The sequence below is a fragment of the Camelus ferus genome, chromosome 2 (assembly GCF_009834535.1).
Source record: "Camelus ferus isolate YT-003-E chromosome 2, BCGSAC_Cfer_1.0, whole genome shotgun sequence".
Lineage (NCBI taxonomy): Eukaryota > Metazoa > Chordata > Mammalia > Artiodactyla > Camelidae > Camelus > Camelus ferus.
The window spans coordinates 90,788,569-90,803,775 of NC_045697.1; the positions used below are offsets into that span (position 1 = coordinate 90,788,569).

Genomic DNA, 15,207 nt, shown 5'->3' on the forward strand with positions numbered 1-15,207 from the left:
AAGAAATCAAAAAATAAATTTAAAAAATACCTTGAGACAAATGAAAATGGAAATACAACATACCAAAACTTACGAGATACAGCAAAAGTGGTTTAAGAGAGAAATCCATAACAATAAACACCTACATTAAAAAAAAAAAAAGATCTCAAATAAACAACCTAACTTTACTCCTCAAGGAACTAGAAAAAAACAAACTAAGCCCAGGTTAGTAGAAAGAAGGAAATAACATAGAGAGTGGAAATAAATGAAATAAAGACTATAAAAATAACAGAAAAGATCCATGAAACTAGGAGTTGGGTTTTGCAAAGATAAACAAACAGACAAACTTTCAGCTAGACTCACTATGAAAAACTCAGAGAGGACTCAAATAAATAAAATTAGAAATGAAAGAGGAGCCATTACAACTGATATTACACAAATACAAATGATCATGAGACTGCTATGAACAATTATATGTCAACCACTTGGACAACCCAGAAGAAATGGATAAATTCCTAGGGACATACAACCTACCAAAACTGAATCAAGAAGGAACCAAAAATCTGAGCAGACCAACTACTGATAAGGATATTGAATCAATAATCAAAAATTTCCCAAAAAAGAAAAGTCTAGGACCAGATGGCTGGTGGGGGGTTGGGTGGCGGGTGGGTATAGCTCCGTGGTAAAGTGTGTGCCTAGCATGAATGAGGTCCTGGGTTCAATCCCCAGTGCCTCCATATAAATAAATCAATAAAAACCCAATAATCCACCCCCCCCAGAAAACACCACAGATGGCTACACTGGTGAATTCTACATGTAAAGAAACATTTAAAGAAGAATTAATACAGTCTTTCTCGAACTCTTCCAAAATACTGAAGAGGAGGGAACACTTACTAACTTATTTTACCAGGACAGTATAACCCTGATACCAAAACAGGATACCCTCCCCCAAAAGAAAATTACATGTCAGTATTCCTGATGAATATAGATGCAAAAATCCTCAACAAAATATTGGCAAACTGAATTTAACAATATACTAAAAGGATTATACACCATGATCAAATGGGATTTATCCCAGGGATGCAAAGATGGTCCAATATCTGCAAATCAATCAGTGTCATACACCTCATTTTAAAAATGAAGGATAAAAATAAGATGATGATCTCAATAGACAAAAAAGCATGACAGAATTCAACAGCCATTCATGGTAAAAACTCTCAACAGGCTGGGTACAGAGGAAACATAGCTGAACATAATAAAGACTATATATGTCAAGCCCACAGCTAATATCATACTCAAAAATAAAAAGCTGAAAAGTCTTTTCTCTGAGATCAGGAACAAAATAAGGGTGCCCATTTTGATCACTTTTATTTAACATATTACCACAAGTAAGTCCTGGAAGAAAACATAGGCAGTAAACTCCTAGACACAGGTCTTGGCAATGATTTTTTGGGATATGACTCGAAAGCAAATGCAACAAAGGCAAAAATAAAACAGTGGATTGGCCCCAGGCAGCCATGCAGGCGGAGGGGAGACGCGCGGGGCAAGCAGTTAGAGGTCGTGGGCTCTAGGGTGGGAGGAGGCCGGGTTCACAGGGGTGCTGCGCTGGTGGCGGCTGCAGCTGCTGCTGCTGCAGTGTCAGCGGGCAGGTGCATATGTCTCAGTGCCCACTCGCCAGGGGCGCCCAACGACCCTCTGTGGCACCTTCACACGCTGGAGACACACAGCCCATTATGGAAGTGCAGGGTTGAACATGGTGTACCTGCAGGTGGTGCTGGCCAGCATTAAAAAAAAAAAAATGGGACTACATCAAACTAAAAAGCTTCTACATAGCAATGGAAAACAACAAAATGAAAAGGCAACCTGTGAAGTGGGAGAAAATATTTACAAATTATTAATCTAAAGGGTTAATATCCAAAATATACAAAGAACTCACAACTCAATAGCGAAAAAACAAATAATGGGTTAAAAAATGGGCAGAAGAACTGAACAGATTTTTTTCAAAGAAGACATATAGTGGCCAATAGGTAAGTCAGATCTTGTCATAGACCCCAAGCTGAAAGACAAAAAAGGTAACATGAACGACTTTAAATCACAGCTTGTACAGCCAAGCATTATTCCTGCAAGGAGATAAAGCAGACTATCTAAAGAGTTGTTTTTCTAAGACTTAATCATATACATTGATCTTTACAAAATAAGAACATTTCATTATGCGTTTATAAAGTTGTGGTACTGAGTAAGGTAAAAATGATTACAATAAATTATGTGCTTATATTGTAATTGAATATATTAATACCCTAACACAGAGCAAATTTACAATATCTTAGTTGCCTTTGGGCAAACACTACTTTAATGAGTCAATTAGATTTTGGTATATGTGCTGCTGAAGCAAGCACAGTTAGAATTTGATATCAAAATTCTGAACAATCTTTTCTCTCAAGTAATTTAATTATGAAACTGTTATGAATTGAAAGTTTGTATTAAAAGCTTTTAAAGGAGAATTTCACTGATGTGTTTTATTTTAAATAGGTTCCAATTTATTGTGCCTAAAGAATGGAACAGCAAATATAGACCTGTATGCATTCATCTTGCTGGAACAGGAGATCATGTAAGACTTTATTCTAACAGCTTAATCCCTAAGTTGTTAACCTACTCTCCTTAACAGATACGGTTATTATATTCTTTAAGTATGTCATCTTTTCTTTCCTCAGCATTACTGGAGACGACGAACACTAATGGCTCGTCCAATGATTAAAGAAGCCCGGATGGCTTCTCTGCTGTTAGAAAACCCTTATTATATCCTTTTGGGATACCTAGAAATCTTTTCACTCACTCACCCACCCTATTTATTTACTTACTTACTTACTTACTTACTTACTTACTTACTTACTTACTTACTTATTTACTTACTTACTTACTTACTTACTTACTTACTTACTTACTTACTTACTTACTTACTTACTTACTTACTTACAGATTTAGTAATCAAAAGGAATGGTAGATAGGAACCAGATTTTCCAAACCAGTTAAATTTAGTCAGTTCAGGAAATATTTAAGAAGCAAGAATGAAGTGAAAAATTGTTTCATGCCTAATTTTAAAATCAATTTAAGGATTTTGCTTCTATTGCATAATAGAAGTAAGCTGTACTTCTATTTCTTCTGACACTTATGCTGGATTTTAAAATTAGTAAGTCAAGCTTTTGCCATTAAGGAAACCCTCATGTTTTAAATGTGTTTACATTCAAGTATCAGTTGAGGTTTAGAACAGTTCTTAACTTAATTTTCAAGATGACGCCAGACTATTCCCAGAAGAAATGAAACTGATATACAGTTTTAAAGAAATGTTCAGCATTGCTGGTAATAAGAGAAATGTAAAGTTAAAGCAACAATTACAAAAGATTTCACAACAGGCATGAGGCTATTTTGAAATGAGCACTCTCGTTACTGATGACTGAAAATCAGTTCAGTCCTCTGGGAAAGCATTTTTACCATATGCATCAGGAGCTTTAAAAAATCTCATATTCCTTGACAAAGTGATTTTGATTATGGGAAATTTATTCTAAGGATAAAATATAAAGAAAAAAGAAAATAATAGAAAAGAGAAAAGATATTTTTGTAACATAATAGTAAGACATTAGAAATAGCTTAAATGTATAATAATAGAAAGTTAAGTAAATCGTGGTTCATAACACTGGAATGTTATACAATTGGTTGTTTTATGTTTATTTCTTTATTACTTGTTTTACCACTTAGTACTTGTATGACCTTGGATCTGTTAGTTAACCTTTTAGTACCTTAACTTTTTATTGGTAAACAGGAATAATCTCTTAGGTTATTCAGAGTATTAAATAGTTAATATTGTCTAGAACAGTGCTTGGTAAATAACAAGCATTCAGTAAATTTTAACAGTTATTATTAAAAAGTTTATAATAATGAATGAAAACTACTTACAGTGCAAAAATAGGATATAAAACTCTACAGTATGGAATAGGTATGCAAAAAAATCTAAAAACAGAAAATCTATTTTAAAACTGTGCAAAAGGGAAAATGCTGGAAAGAAATACGCCAAAATATTAATATGGTTATCTGAAGATAAAGTAGTTTTTCTTTTAATGTGCTTTTCTGTATTTTCTAGACTTTCTATAATAAACATAAATGGAAAAAGCCATAAACTTCATTTTAAAATTAAGTTGAAGATTAGACAATCCTGTTAAATATACTAAAAACATTGAATTGTACACTTTAAATGGGTAAATTTCATTGTATATGATTATATCTTAATGAAACTTTTTTAAAAAAGAAAAAGGAAAATAATTAAGTTGAAAAACCTGAGAACTTCTAAACAGCCTATTTGAGATGACTATAAAATAGTTATTTCAGCATTAAATTGTCTTGTATTGAACTGTTTTGCCTAAGTCAATGTGTTTTGAGACATAGAATGTACTTAATTATTTTAAAACTTTCTCTTTGACCCACATCCTTAAATGGCTGCAGGAAACCCAAGGACCAAATGTAAGTATGTGTTACCTTTATTTTTCCAGTCTTTATACTGAATTTTCAGCAGTCTTAAGATTTGGTAGTCTTCAGTTTTTAAGTTAAATATTCAAGTGTTATTGGAAGAAAAATTCTATTATAAAACTGTGGTAGGCGTGTTATCTTGAATTTTTATTTTAAGCTTTATGCATTTTAAATATCTGATGAAAAGATAAATAAGAAATTTTAATAGGCTGATTGAAGAGATATTATATTTGTCAAAGTGTAACCAAAGAAAGGATAAAATGTTTACCTTTTTAAAGTACATTTACTTACTTTGTGAAATTAAACACTACTATTTTTATTTTTGCAATGTGTAGTATAGGTAACTTGAAGGTACACTTTCTTTCCTGTCTTTTAAAATGATGAACTTTGAAGTCAGTTTTTTTGCATTTCTGTAATCTATATTGTGTGTGGGTTTGGTTCATTCCATAGATTTTTGACCCTAAACACTGGGAGGACAGCAACAAAAAACGAGGTTCTTGCTTTCATAGAGCTTATAGTCTAGTATGGGAGATAGATAAAAATCAATAAGATAATTCCAAATACTTATCAATGCCATGAGGAAAATGAAATGGGATAAAGAATACTGGGGGTAGGTGCAGGGTGGAGCAGTGTTAGATGTAAAGACATGATAAAATGAGAAGGAGCTACCAAGGAGAAGACTTGGAGGTAATCATTCTCAGAGAAGGAAGACTAAATGACAAGCCTGGTGTCAGCCCTTGGTGGGAGAGTAGTACAAGATGAGGTCAGAAAGGTAGGCAAGGGTCAAAGTACAAAGAGCCAGTTTGCTTTGAATTTTACTGTAAGTGCCGTGGGAAACCTCTTGAGAATTTTAAGCAGAGAAGTGATCTGATTTATGTTTTGAAAGGCTTACTCTGGCTTACTGGGGCAAGAGCAGCAGCAGAGAAATCAAGTAAGAAGCTACTGCAATAACACAGGGGGAAAAAGACAACTTTGAGGTGCTGGCAGTGGAGATGGAAAGAAGTTCTAATGGATTTGAGACATAATTTAGAAGTTGAAAGAAGACTTGTTAATAAATTGGATATCATGGATAAGAAATCAGAAGTTCTAACTTGGACATGTTAAATTTGTGATGACTATTAGAACTGTAAGTGGAGAAGTAGGGAGTTGGTAAGTGCTGGAGAGGTAGAGTTAGAATTCACTTATTGTTTGTGGTCATAACATGAAAAAGGTTTGGAGGAAAAGCAAGGTGGGGTAGAGGCAAACCTATATCCTGTGAAGGATAGGTTAGAATATACTTTGTGAAACCTTGTGAAAAATCGAAGTCTAGACTTAATAGTTCAAGAATTCTTATTCTGGAACCAAGCAATGAATTCAGAACTAGGTGCATCATTTTTACCCTGTCTACAGGTGGTTAAAAACCAAAGAATTTATTTAGTTGTAGTGAGACGCAGCATGAGCTTAATAGAAAAACTCTGACTTTGGAGTCATACAGACGTAGGTTGGAATTGTAACTTGCCATTTACTAACTGTATGGCCTTGGCCTCGCTAAATATCAGTTATCTCATTTATAAAGTGAGAAAATTATCTAATTTCTTCCATGCAGAATTGCTGTGAGAATTATGTTTATAAGATATCTCATCAGATATTATGTACCCAAGAAATATAATACTCCAGTGTATTTTATTTTTCTCAAACAACTCATCCTAAGTAAGAAATGGCTTGCAACTTAAATAATAATAAACATTCTCATTCTCTCTCTCTCTCTTACTCAAAGCCATCTTAAGCCTATTTTCATTGAAAGTGGTTGAACAATTTGACTGAGTCCACTGTTAAAAGTAACCTCTGTCCAAGAACCTACATCAGTAACTTCTATATAAAAGAACCAACTGAAGTGGACTTGAGAATTCAAACTTCCATTCCAGGCCAAAATAAATAATCAGGGAATTATGTGATCATAAATAGACTGGAATGAGGGTTGGAAACAAATATAAGGATAAATGGGCTTTTTTATAATGAAGCATGAATATAATCTGTTTTGACAGAAGATAATATATTTTCCATAAAGAAAAAGCTACCTTACGGACTTAGAGCTCTAAGAGGATGTGGTAGGACAGTGGACATAAGCTCTTTGGGGGCCAGAATTCTGTTTTTCATAGCTTGGCATTCCTATGGCATCTGGTTCTTTGCACATGATCATAACCATTGATAAAATGAATTTTTGTATACTTTGACAAGGTTTCATCTAGGAGCTAATTATGTCAGTATGTCTTTATATGAATTAAATTTTGAAAAAACAGATTATAACTTGGTCACTTTAGTAATAAAATAATATTTTTATCACTATATAAGAATGGTTCTGGATTCTAAAAATATGTATTTAAGCACTTCTTATAAGGATATGTACTTATATGTAAAAATCAGTTTCTAAAACAGAAAATTTCAGTTGAATTGGTATTTATTTAAATTAATCAAAACATGTATTTTTATAAAAATGTATTTTTCTAATATATTCATAAATTAGATAACCTGTGAAAATAAGTAACATTTAAGATTTTGGTAATACAAGAGCCTAGTATTAGGCTAAATTCTTTTACATTGCTTTTTTAAAAAATGTATGCTTTAAGTTCTATTGTAATTTTTTTTTCTAAGAAGGGAAAGTATAAATTTATTTTTCCTTATATCATTAGTGGTAACTTAACTAAAACTTGACAGTATAGAAAAAGTATTCTCCCGTAAATATTTTAACAGTTTTAAGTTCTGTCAGATAAATAAGGTATTCTTTTCTGGACTTCAAAATTGTTAAATAATTGAAATTCAATAAAGACTATATGCTGTAAAACGGATAGAACTTTATAAAAATAAGATTTAGGCAATTAATATGTAGAATAAATAATGTTAGCACTATTCTAATTTCATCAATTTATTCCATTGTTTTACTTAGCTAACTAGTCTTTTAAAAGAAAACATGAAGTCTGGCTGCCTGTTGTAAATTTGCATGTGTTAAAATATAAATACATAAGAATAAATAATTTTCTTTTTTGTTTTGTGAGGCTAGAAGGTCCAGCTTAAAAAATGTGTCTGACCTTTTTGTGATGGGAGGAGCTCTTGTTTTAGAATCTGCAGCTCTCTTGCACTGGCTAGAGAGGGAGGGTTATGGACCTCTAGGAATGACCGGAATATCCATGGGCGGACACGTAAGCATCTTTATTTCAACTGATATTTATGTTATGTTTACAAGATCTAGGAAATTGAGCATGGTAGTGGATTTATGGTGGGTCCTCCACTGTGGGCCTCTCATAGTGTACCCATGCCAGAGCAAACTGAGCCTTGAACCATTGCCCAGTCTCCTTACCTGTGGGCTGTGAGCACTGAAGGGTGTTGTACAGTGTTGGGGGGATAAAAAGATCTAGGGAATCTGGTTGTTTAAAAATTCACTTTAGGTGTGGAATTAATTTTAGTTCTGAGGAAAGCATAAACAGACTCTAAACTTCTGTTCCAATTATGAAGTAATGATATTATTTTTTGTATGATTTATATAGGCATGATTATACTACTTACTCCACAGTTATATCTCAGGTATTAGATTTAATATTTTATTAAAAGTTGATTATAGAACTTAAATCTCAACTATAAATGCCTTATTCTGCTATTAAGTTGGTGAAGATAGCTAATTTGGAAAATACTTTTCATTTTCTCTTCTTTCCATCCCCAGTACCACGAACCTATTTTACCTTTGCTTTCTAGAGTGTACTGAAATGGCCTCCTGCTTGCTTTCTCATCTAGTATTTTCTCTCCTTACTCTTTTTCTTAACAGTTTTTTTCCACACCATAACTAGAGTGATCTTCCTAAATCTGACCTCTGCTTTCTCCTGCTTAAAACCTGCCAAAGGCTTGAACTGGGCTCTAGCTCTGTCAGGTGCCAGCATCCATCTAGTGCCCCTCATCCCCTTTTACATAGCCCAAATAACAGCTTGCCCTTCTGGTTCCAGATTAGAGCTTACTTCCTATGAGAAGCTCTTCCTGATTCCCAGTCTTACCCCAGAATATACTTCATCTTTCAGTAACATGTACTTTTTCGTTGTACTATGATTACTTGTTTAGCAGTCTGTTTTCTTCATAAATCAGTTGGTTAACTGAGGGCCAGAAATATGCTCTGGTTCATTTCCTGGACACATTAGTCATTCAGTGTATATATACACACACACACACACATACACATATATATATGTATTCTGTAAGTCATTTGAATTATAAAATTAAGTTTAAAAGCTTACTCAAATTTAAAGCAACTACCAAAGAGTGAAGCTGATAAAGTTAGCTTCAAAGACTCAAATTAAAAAAAAAAAAAAAACCAAAAACTACAGACAGTGAAACCTAAAGGTGGGAAAAGATTTATTTTTCTACCTAATAATGTTTCCATTGTTATGACCTAGGTCAGGGCCTTATAACTCTCAGCTGGACTACTACTTATTAACTGGTTTCCCTACCTCAAATAGCACCCTCTCTAATCAATCTTATAAAGAAAGTACTATCAATTTAGCTTCATTGAATCACTTCTTTGACAATGACAGTTCTTTGCTCAGGTCTCTTTAGTAATTCCCCATTATCTACAGAACAGAGGGACCTCAAATCTGATCCTGATCAATCTTTCTAGCCCTCCCTATCTCCCCTATCCCTGACCACATGTGTTCTATTGACCAGCCTAGCTGAAGTATGTTGGCTGTTTCCCTACCAGACTCTGTGTTCCTCACCATCTTGCCTTTGATCATACTCTTTATATGGAAGACAAGACCCTAACTTCCCTTTCCCCTAAAAGACTCAAGCCTTTTCATGAAGCTTCTGATTCCTCTAGCCAAAAATAACTTTTCCCTTCTCTAAACACACACATTACATTATTTTATATCAGTTATATAATCTGCTCTGTAGTTCACCAAATTCTCCACATCTTTCAGTCAACTTCAAAAGTCTGAGATTTTATAGCTATGATTTTGCTCTACCTGAGCGCGTCACTTAGGTAGTGAGTGTGCTTAGCCTGCTGCACAGCATCTATACCTCAGCATGTTTGCTCTATATTTACCCAATAGAAGATGGCTCTTTGTGAAGGGTCTGGTGGTTACTTAAAATTTCCTAATACACTTTATTGCTTTTTCAGGGGGAAGTTGTATGTTGCGGTTGAATTTGTGACTTGGGAATTTGGCGAGGTTGCTAGACATTCTCACAAGTGTTTAGAGACTCTGAGTTCATGTCTTACCTAACCAACTACTAAACAAAATACTTCTTAATACTAAATATTTTTCATTTGAACGAATGTAAACTTTAAACAGAATCTCTGTTATTATGTTACAGATGGCTTCCTTAGCAGTATCCAACTGGCCTAAGCCCATGCCATTGATTCCGTGTCTGTCTTGGTCCACAGCATCTGGGGTCTTCACTACGGTAATTTAATTGCAATTAATATTTAGATAGCTATATATAATTAAAGGTAAGCGTTTGAGGAGGGGTTCCCAAACCACCCCCAGGTTTGGTGATTCACTGGAAGGAATCACAGGACTTAGTTTATAGTCATACTCACTACTAAAACTTGATTTGCAGCAAAAAGATAAACTACAAAATCAGCCAAGGGAAAAGGCACACAGGCAAAGTCCAGAGGACACCAGGCATAAGCTTCCAATGGAGTCTCTCAAAATGTTTAATTCCTCCAGCAATGAGTTGTAACGATACATGTAAAATGTCCATCAGTGAAGTGCACTTGAGCCTAGGAGTCTAGGGTTTTTATCAGGGGTCAGTCACTTAGGCACCCTCTGCCTAGTATGTACCAGAATTCTAGAAGGAAATCAGGTGTTCAGAAGAAACTACATTGTTTGTATGAGGAGTTTAGGCACAGTAACCCACTTGATAATTTTTGGAATTTTGTATCAGAACTGTTCACTAGTCAAATTCCCAGACTCTAGTTAAGGGCCAACCGTACAAGCAGACCTTTCTAAAGATATGAAATCTCAAACCTACTTTGTTAATTCTTTTCTACACAGTAATAATAATCAAATTATTGGACAAATTGCTTTATGGTATGATTTGATCTTAATTTAGTTTGTTATTTCAGGGTGTACTAAGTAAATCAATTAACTGGAGAGAGCTGGAAAAACAGTATTATACACAGACAGTTTATGAAGAAGAAATTATTCACATGCTCGAATATTGTGGAGTAAGTATTTTTAATTTTTGCATGTCATTTGGGAGAAAGCTTATTTTTAATGATTCAGATTTTTGAAAAGAATTGCAAATTTTTTAAAAGGAGTATTATTTTTTCTTCTAAAATTCTTCATTTTAAAATAAAATATGGATACAGAAAATCATGTAAAGCAAATGTATAGCTTACTACATTTATTAAATGTCAAACATATTTGTAATTGTGAAGAGTAGAAATTGACCACCCAGCTCAGAACTTAACCACCCAACCCAGAAACCAGTTTCATGTGTCCAAATCAAAAGGTCCTCCTCCTCCTAATATTTATTATCCTGATTTTTACAGTAATTACTTCCTTTGTCTTGAAGATAATTTTATTGTCCAAATGTGCATCCCTAGACACTATTTTTTAAATTTGATGTATCTCTTAAGTATCTTTTAATCTATAAATTGCCTTTCATTTCTTTCTTTTCCTTATAATTTATGTGTTGAAGAACTTGGGCTGTTTACCTGTAGAGCTTCTCACAGTCTAGATTTTTCTGTTTGCATTCTCATGGTACAGTTTTAGCGCGTTCCTCCACACTCTATATTGCCTGTAAATTGGCAACTAGTTCTAGAGGCTTGATTAAACTCAGTTTTTATTTCTTTGGTAAGAGTGTAGGAAGCACATAATGTGGATTCTCTTTTTTAGTGGTGTAAGCAGCCATTGATGCTTAATGCTTATGTCTGTTAATTCATTGAGGGTTGCAAAATGCTGATACTCTATGTCATTTCTTTTTCATTTATTAATTTGAATACTTTTATTAAAAGGCACTTTCCTTGCCTATTAATTGATTATATCATAGTTAAGTTCATATAAGAAAAGTAGGATAAATGCTTAATTCCTTCCCTTAATTTACCAGTTTTCAGGATAATGAATAGTTCCCTAAGGTGACCAATTGTTTCCATAAATTTTTTTCTATGAATTTTAAAACTTTGCACATTCAGTTTGAAAGTTACCGAGAATCTCAAGAAATCTCAAAAAGAAAAGGAATTTTTCTACTATCTACTAGGACTTTGAAAACTTAGCATGCATTTTCTTAAGAGAGGTTCATAAATTTTGGTTGTCTGAAATGGCAGTGTATTCTTATCCAGCACTTTTTCTCTGTGCCTCACTCTTGGTGGTTGTATCCAAGAGTCCATTTGTCTCAATTAGAACTAGTTCAGAGTAATGAATATTCAAGAAATGTCAAGATGGCTTCTTTCTTTTTTTGTTTTAAAAATTGTGTTTTCCCAATCAAAAAAGTTAAGTTTGTTGGGGAACCACTCTGAGTAATTCTAGGATGCTTTGAGCTTACATTTCCTGATAGTACTAAACTTCCTTTCCTTCCTTTTTATGTTCCTGTGATCTGAATGGGTTTAGTGATTTGTTCTGTTAACAAGTTTTTTTTTTCCCTTGCTTTCAACCAATTTTTCATTCTTAATTTTGTAAATAGGTTGTTTTGTCATATAGCTCAAGCATCAAAAAGTATAAAAAGATATATAGTGAAACAATTCCTACCTATTCCCAATTTGTCTCAACAAATAACCCACTATATTATTTACCATTTCAAGGAATTTTTCAAACGAACAGAAATACGAATTTTTTTCTCTTCCCTTTTTAATGGTCTGTACACAGATGTTTCCTTTTTCTTTTTCACTGCTGCATAACAGCCTATTTTATGGATGGATGTACCATGATTTATTAACCAGTATCATGTTGATGGGCATTTATGTTGTTTTTCATCTTCCACTATTATCAGTGCTGCAATGAGTAGCTTTGTATATACATCATTTCACAAGTGTAAATTCCTGAAATGTTGCTGAGCAGAAGGATATATGCAGTTGTAATGTTAGATTTTGTCTAATTCTAGTTGTGTGAATTTACAGCAGGAACATGTGTGTCTGTTTCAGTGTTATCAGACTTCCGTGGTTTTTCAGTCAACCAAATAGTGAAAGTTTTATTTAATCTACTTTTTTAAATTTATTTTTTTAATTTAACTGAAATTGAACATGTTTATTAGTCTAAGGGCAATTTGTATTTCATTTCCTGTGACTTTTATGCATATCCTTTGGTCATTTTTTCTATTGTGGTTTTGGGCCTTTTATTCACTTCTAGCTCTTAATAAATTAAAGCAGTTAGCTCTTTGTCTTGTAAGTTGCAAATATATTCTCCCAGGCTGTCATTCTTTTATTTTGATTTTGCTTTTAGTATCTGGCAAAGTTTATTTTTACTTAAATTATGTTGTATTTATAAGTCCTTAAACTTAGTACATACTTTCAAGATTTTTAACAGTTAATGTTTTTTTCTTGATAATTTTTAATTCTTCTTAGTTCAGCCTGAGAAAATGATTTAGGGTGGCTCATATATTACTTCCAGGATGCACTCATGAGACTTTGGGAAGTTCTAATGTTAAGGGGAATTATGGATTTCAATACTTTGGCAGTAAAAACATGATGCAGGCTAAGTGATAGTTTTTACTGTTTTGTAGGAAACATTTAGCAATAAAGTATAAATTATGTATCTTAGTCCTCAGTTAAATTTTGACATCTCTTTTTAATTGTGGTAAAATATATATAAAATAGAATTTACCACCTTAACTATTTTTAAGCGTACAACTCAGTAGTATTAAGTACATTTACATTGTTGTGTAGCCATCACCTCCATACATTACCACCATCCATCTCCAGAACTTTTTCATCTTTCTAAAGTGAAACTGTACCCATTAAACAAAACTCTCTATTCCCCCTCTCCCCAGCCCCTGGCAACCACCATTCTACTTTCTGTCACCATTAATTTGACTACTGTAGATATCTTATAAATCTGTAGAATCATACAATATTGTCCGTTTGTGTCTGGCTTATTCATTTAGCATAATGTCTTCAAAGTTCATCCACGTTGTAGAATGTGTCAAAATTTCATTCCCTTTTAAGACTGAGTAATAATTATTGTATGTATATGCCACATGTTGTTTATCCATTTTTCATTGATGGTCATTTGTGTTTTCTCTTTGTTTTAACAAGGTTGTTAAATAAAATCCTATTTTATATTAAATGACATTTTCTTTTATTTCATATATTCAGACAGATTCTTTCAAAATGGGACAAGAGTTCGTGAAACGCTTCCCTAGCAGTGCAGACAAGCTAACTAACCTTAATCTGGTTTCTAGAACTTTAAATTTAGATATGACAGACCAAGTTGTGTCCTCAAAACCTGCTGAGTGCCATAAACCTAGTAAAACATCTGTCAGTGCCACATCAGAAGGACTCTTGTTGCAAGGTTCCTCTAAGATGGAGTGCTTCAATCAAACGCTTTCCACCAACAAAAGTAGTTATACAAGTTGTAGTACTCAATCATACCACCTACTCACTAAAGAAAAAAGAAGAAAGAATCTTCAGAAAGAATCTTTAATATTTATGAAAGGAGTCATGGATGAATGTACTCATGTAGCAAATTTCTCAGGTATTAATTTTTATATAAAATTGAGAATATTTGCTGATGATATGTGAAAATCATGCTCATAATATGTGAAATATTTTAAGGATGCTTTACAAGATAATTTCATATTTTAATGAGTATATTTATTGTTGGTTCTACAATGTGTTTTCTAAGATAAGTTGGTTATTTAAATGTGTCATATTTAAATTTTATCCATGAAACTCTTAAGACCATTTTATCCACTAAAAACATTGAGTTTGTATCTTCTTTAGAATATTTATCTCATTGTATTAGAGATGAATATTATAATGTTATGGTATAATATAGTTGATTTTCAACTTAATCAAAAGTTTTAGTTTGGCAAATGTTTTACTTACTGCATTGTATGGTGTATTTTTTTAATATGATTACTAGTATTTATATAAAATTCTGAGAGCATCTGAAAAGTATATATGTTGCATCTTTAAAAATCCTGTACCTAGTTCCAGTTGACCCAAGCCTCATCATAGTGGTTCAAGCCAAAGAAGATGCCTACATTCCACGAACAGGAGTTCGAAGTCTACAAGAAATTTGGCCTGGTTGTGAAATCCGATATCTAGAAGGGGGTCATATTAGTGCTTATCTTTTTAAACAAGGACTCTTCAGGTAAGATGATTGTTCTAACAGGTATCTACTTATTTGTGTTTGTTTTGGGGATTCTTTTGGCTCAACAAATATAAAAGATTGGGTATTTTTATTATATGTTTTAGTCCTCTTATTTCCTCCCTGCCTCTCTCAAGTTCTCACATTGTGATAATGTTTCCTATCTCATCCTTTTATTTTCTTTTTTATTCTAGAGAACTGAGAAATAGCATGTGACAGGCATGCTTTATTGTGTGTTTTTTACCCTCTTCAAATATTAATAGCCAGGTATTTTACAGTGTAGGGAGGAACACCAGGGTTTATAAAACTGGCTTTGGTTCATCATGATTTTTTCACTCCACTCTGATGGTTTTCTCTCAGAGTGACCTGAACATCTGTGGAATAATCTAGCAGTTTTTCAGTAGCTAAGTGAATACTGAACCTTAAGTGAAAAGTGAAATACTGT

General features: G+C 33.2%; 1 protein-coding gene and 1 non-coding gene across 7 annotated transcripts in view; both read left to right on the top strand.

Moving 5' to 3' along the window:
* The window catches only part of ABHD18 (abhydrolase domain containing 18), a 37,235-nt gene that overhangs the window by 17,697 nt on the left and 4,331 nt on the right, over positions 1 to 15,207 (top strand). For 3 of the 6 annotated variants that reach the window (XM_032463272.1, XM_032463275.1, XM_032463290.1), the window contains 8 exons: positions 2,509 to 2,587; positions 2,691 to 2,775; positions 4,464 to 4,491; positions 7,535 to 7,673; positions 9,826 to 9,915; positions 10,580 to 10,681; positions 13,766 to 14,144; positions 14,603 to 14,765. In XM_032463272.1, the coding sequence (XP_032319163.1) occupies positions 2,509 to 2,587; positions 2,691 to 2,775; positions 4,464 to 4,491; positions 7,535 to 7,673; positions 9,826 to 9,915; positions 10,580 to 10,681; positions 13,766 to 14,144; positions 14,603 to 14,765 (1,065 nt within the window). Of the gene's footprint in view, positions 1 to 2,508; positions 2,588 to 2,690; positions 2,778 to 4,463; positions 4,492 to 7,529; positions 7,674 to 9,825; positions 9,916 to 10,579; positions 10,682 to 13,765; positions 14,145 to 14,602; positions 14,770 to 15,207 lie in introns of those variants that run through there. The other 3 variants (XM_032463282.1, XM_032463264.1, XM_032463301.1) reach the window with 3 other exon arrangements.
* LOC116659365 lies at positions 7,732 to 7,867 on the top strand. Its single transcript, XR_004314723.1, has one exon. It is a non-coding gene; the product is annotated as a small nucleolar RNA SNORA42/SNORA80 family (small nucleolar RNA).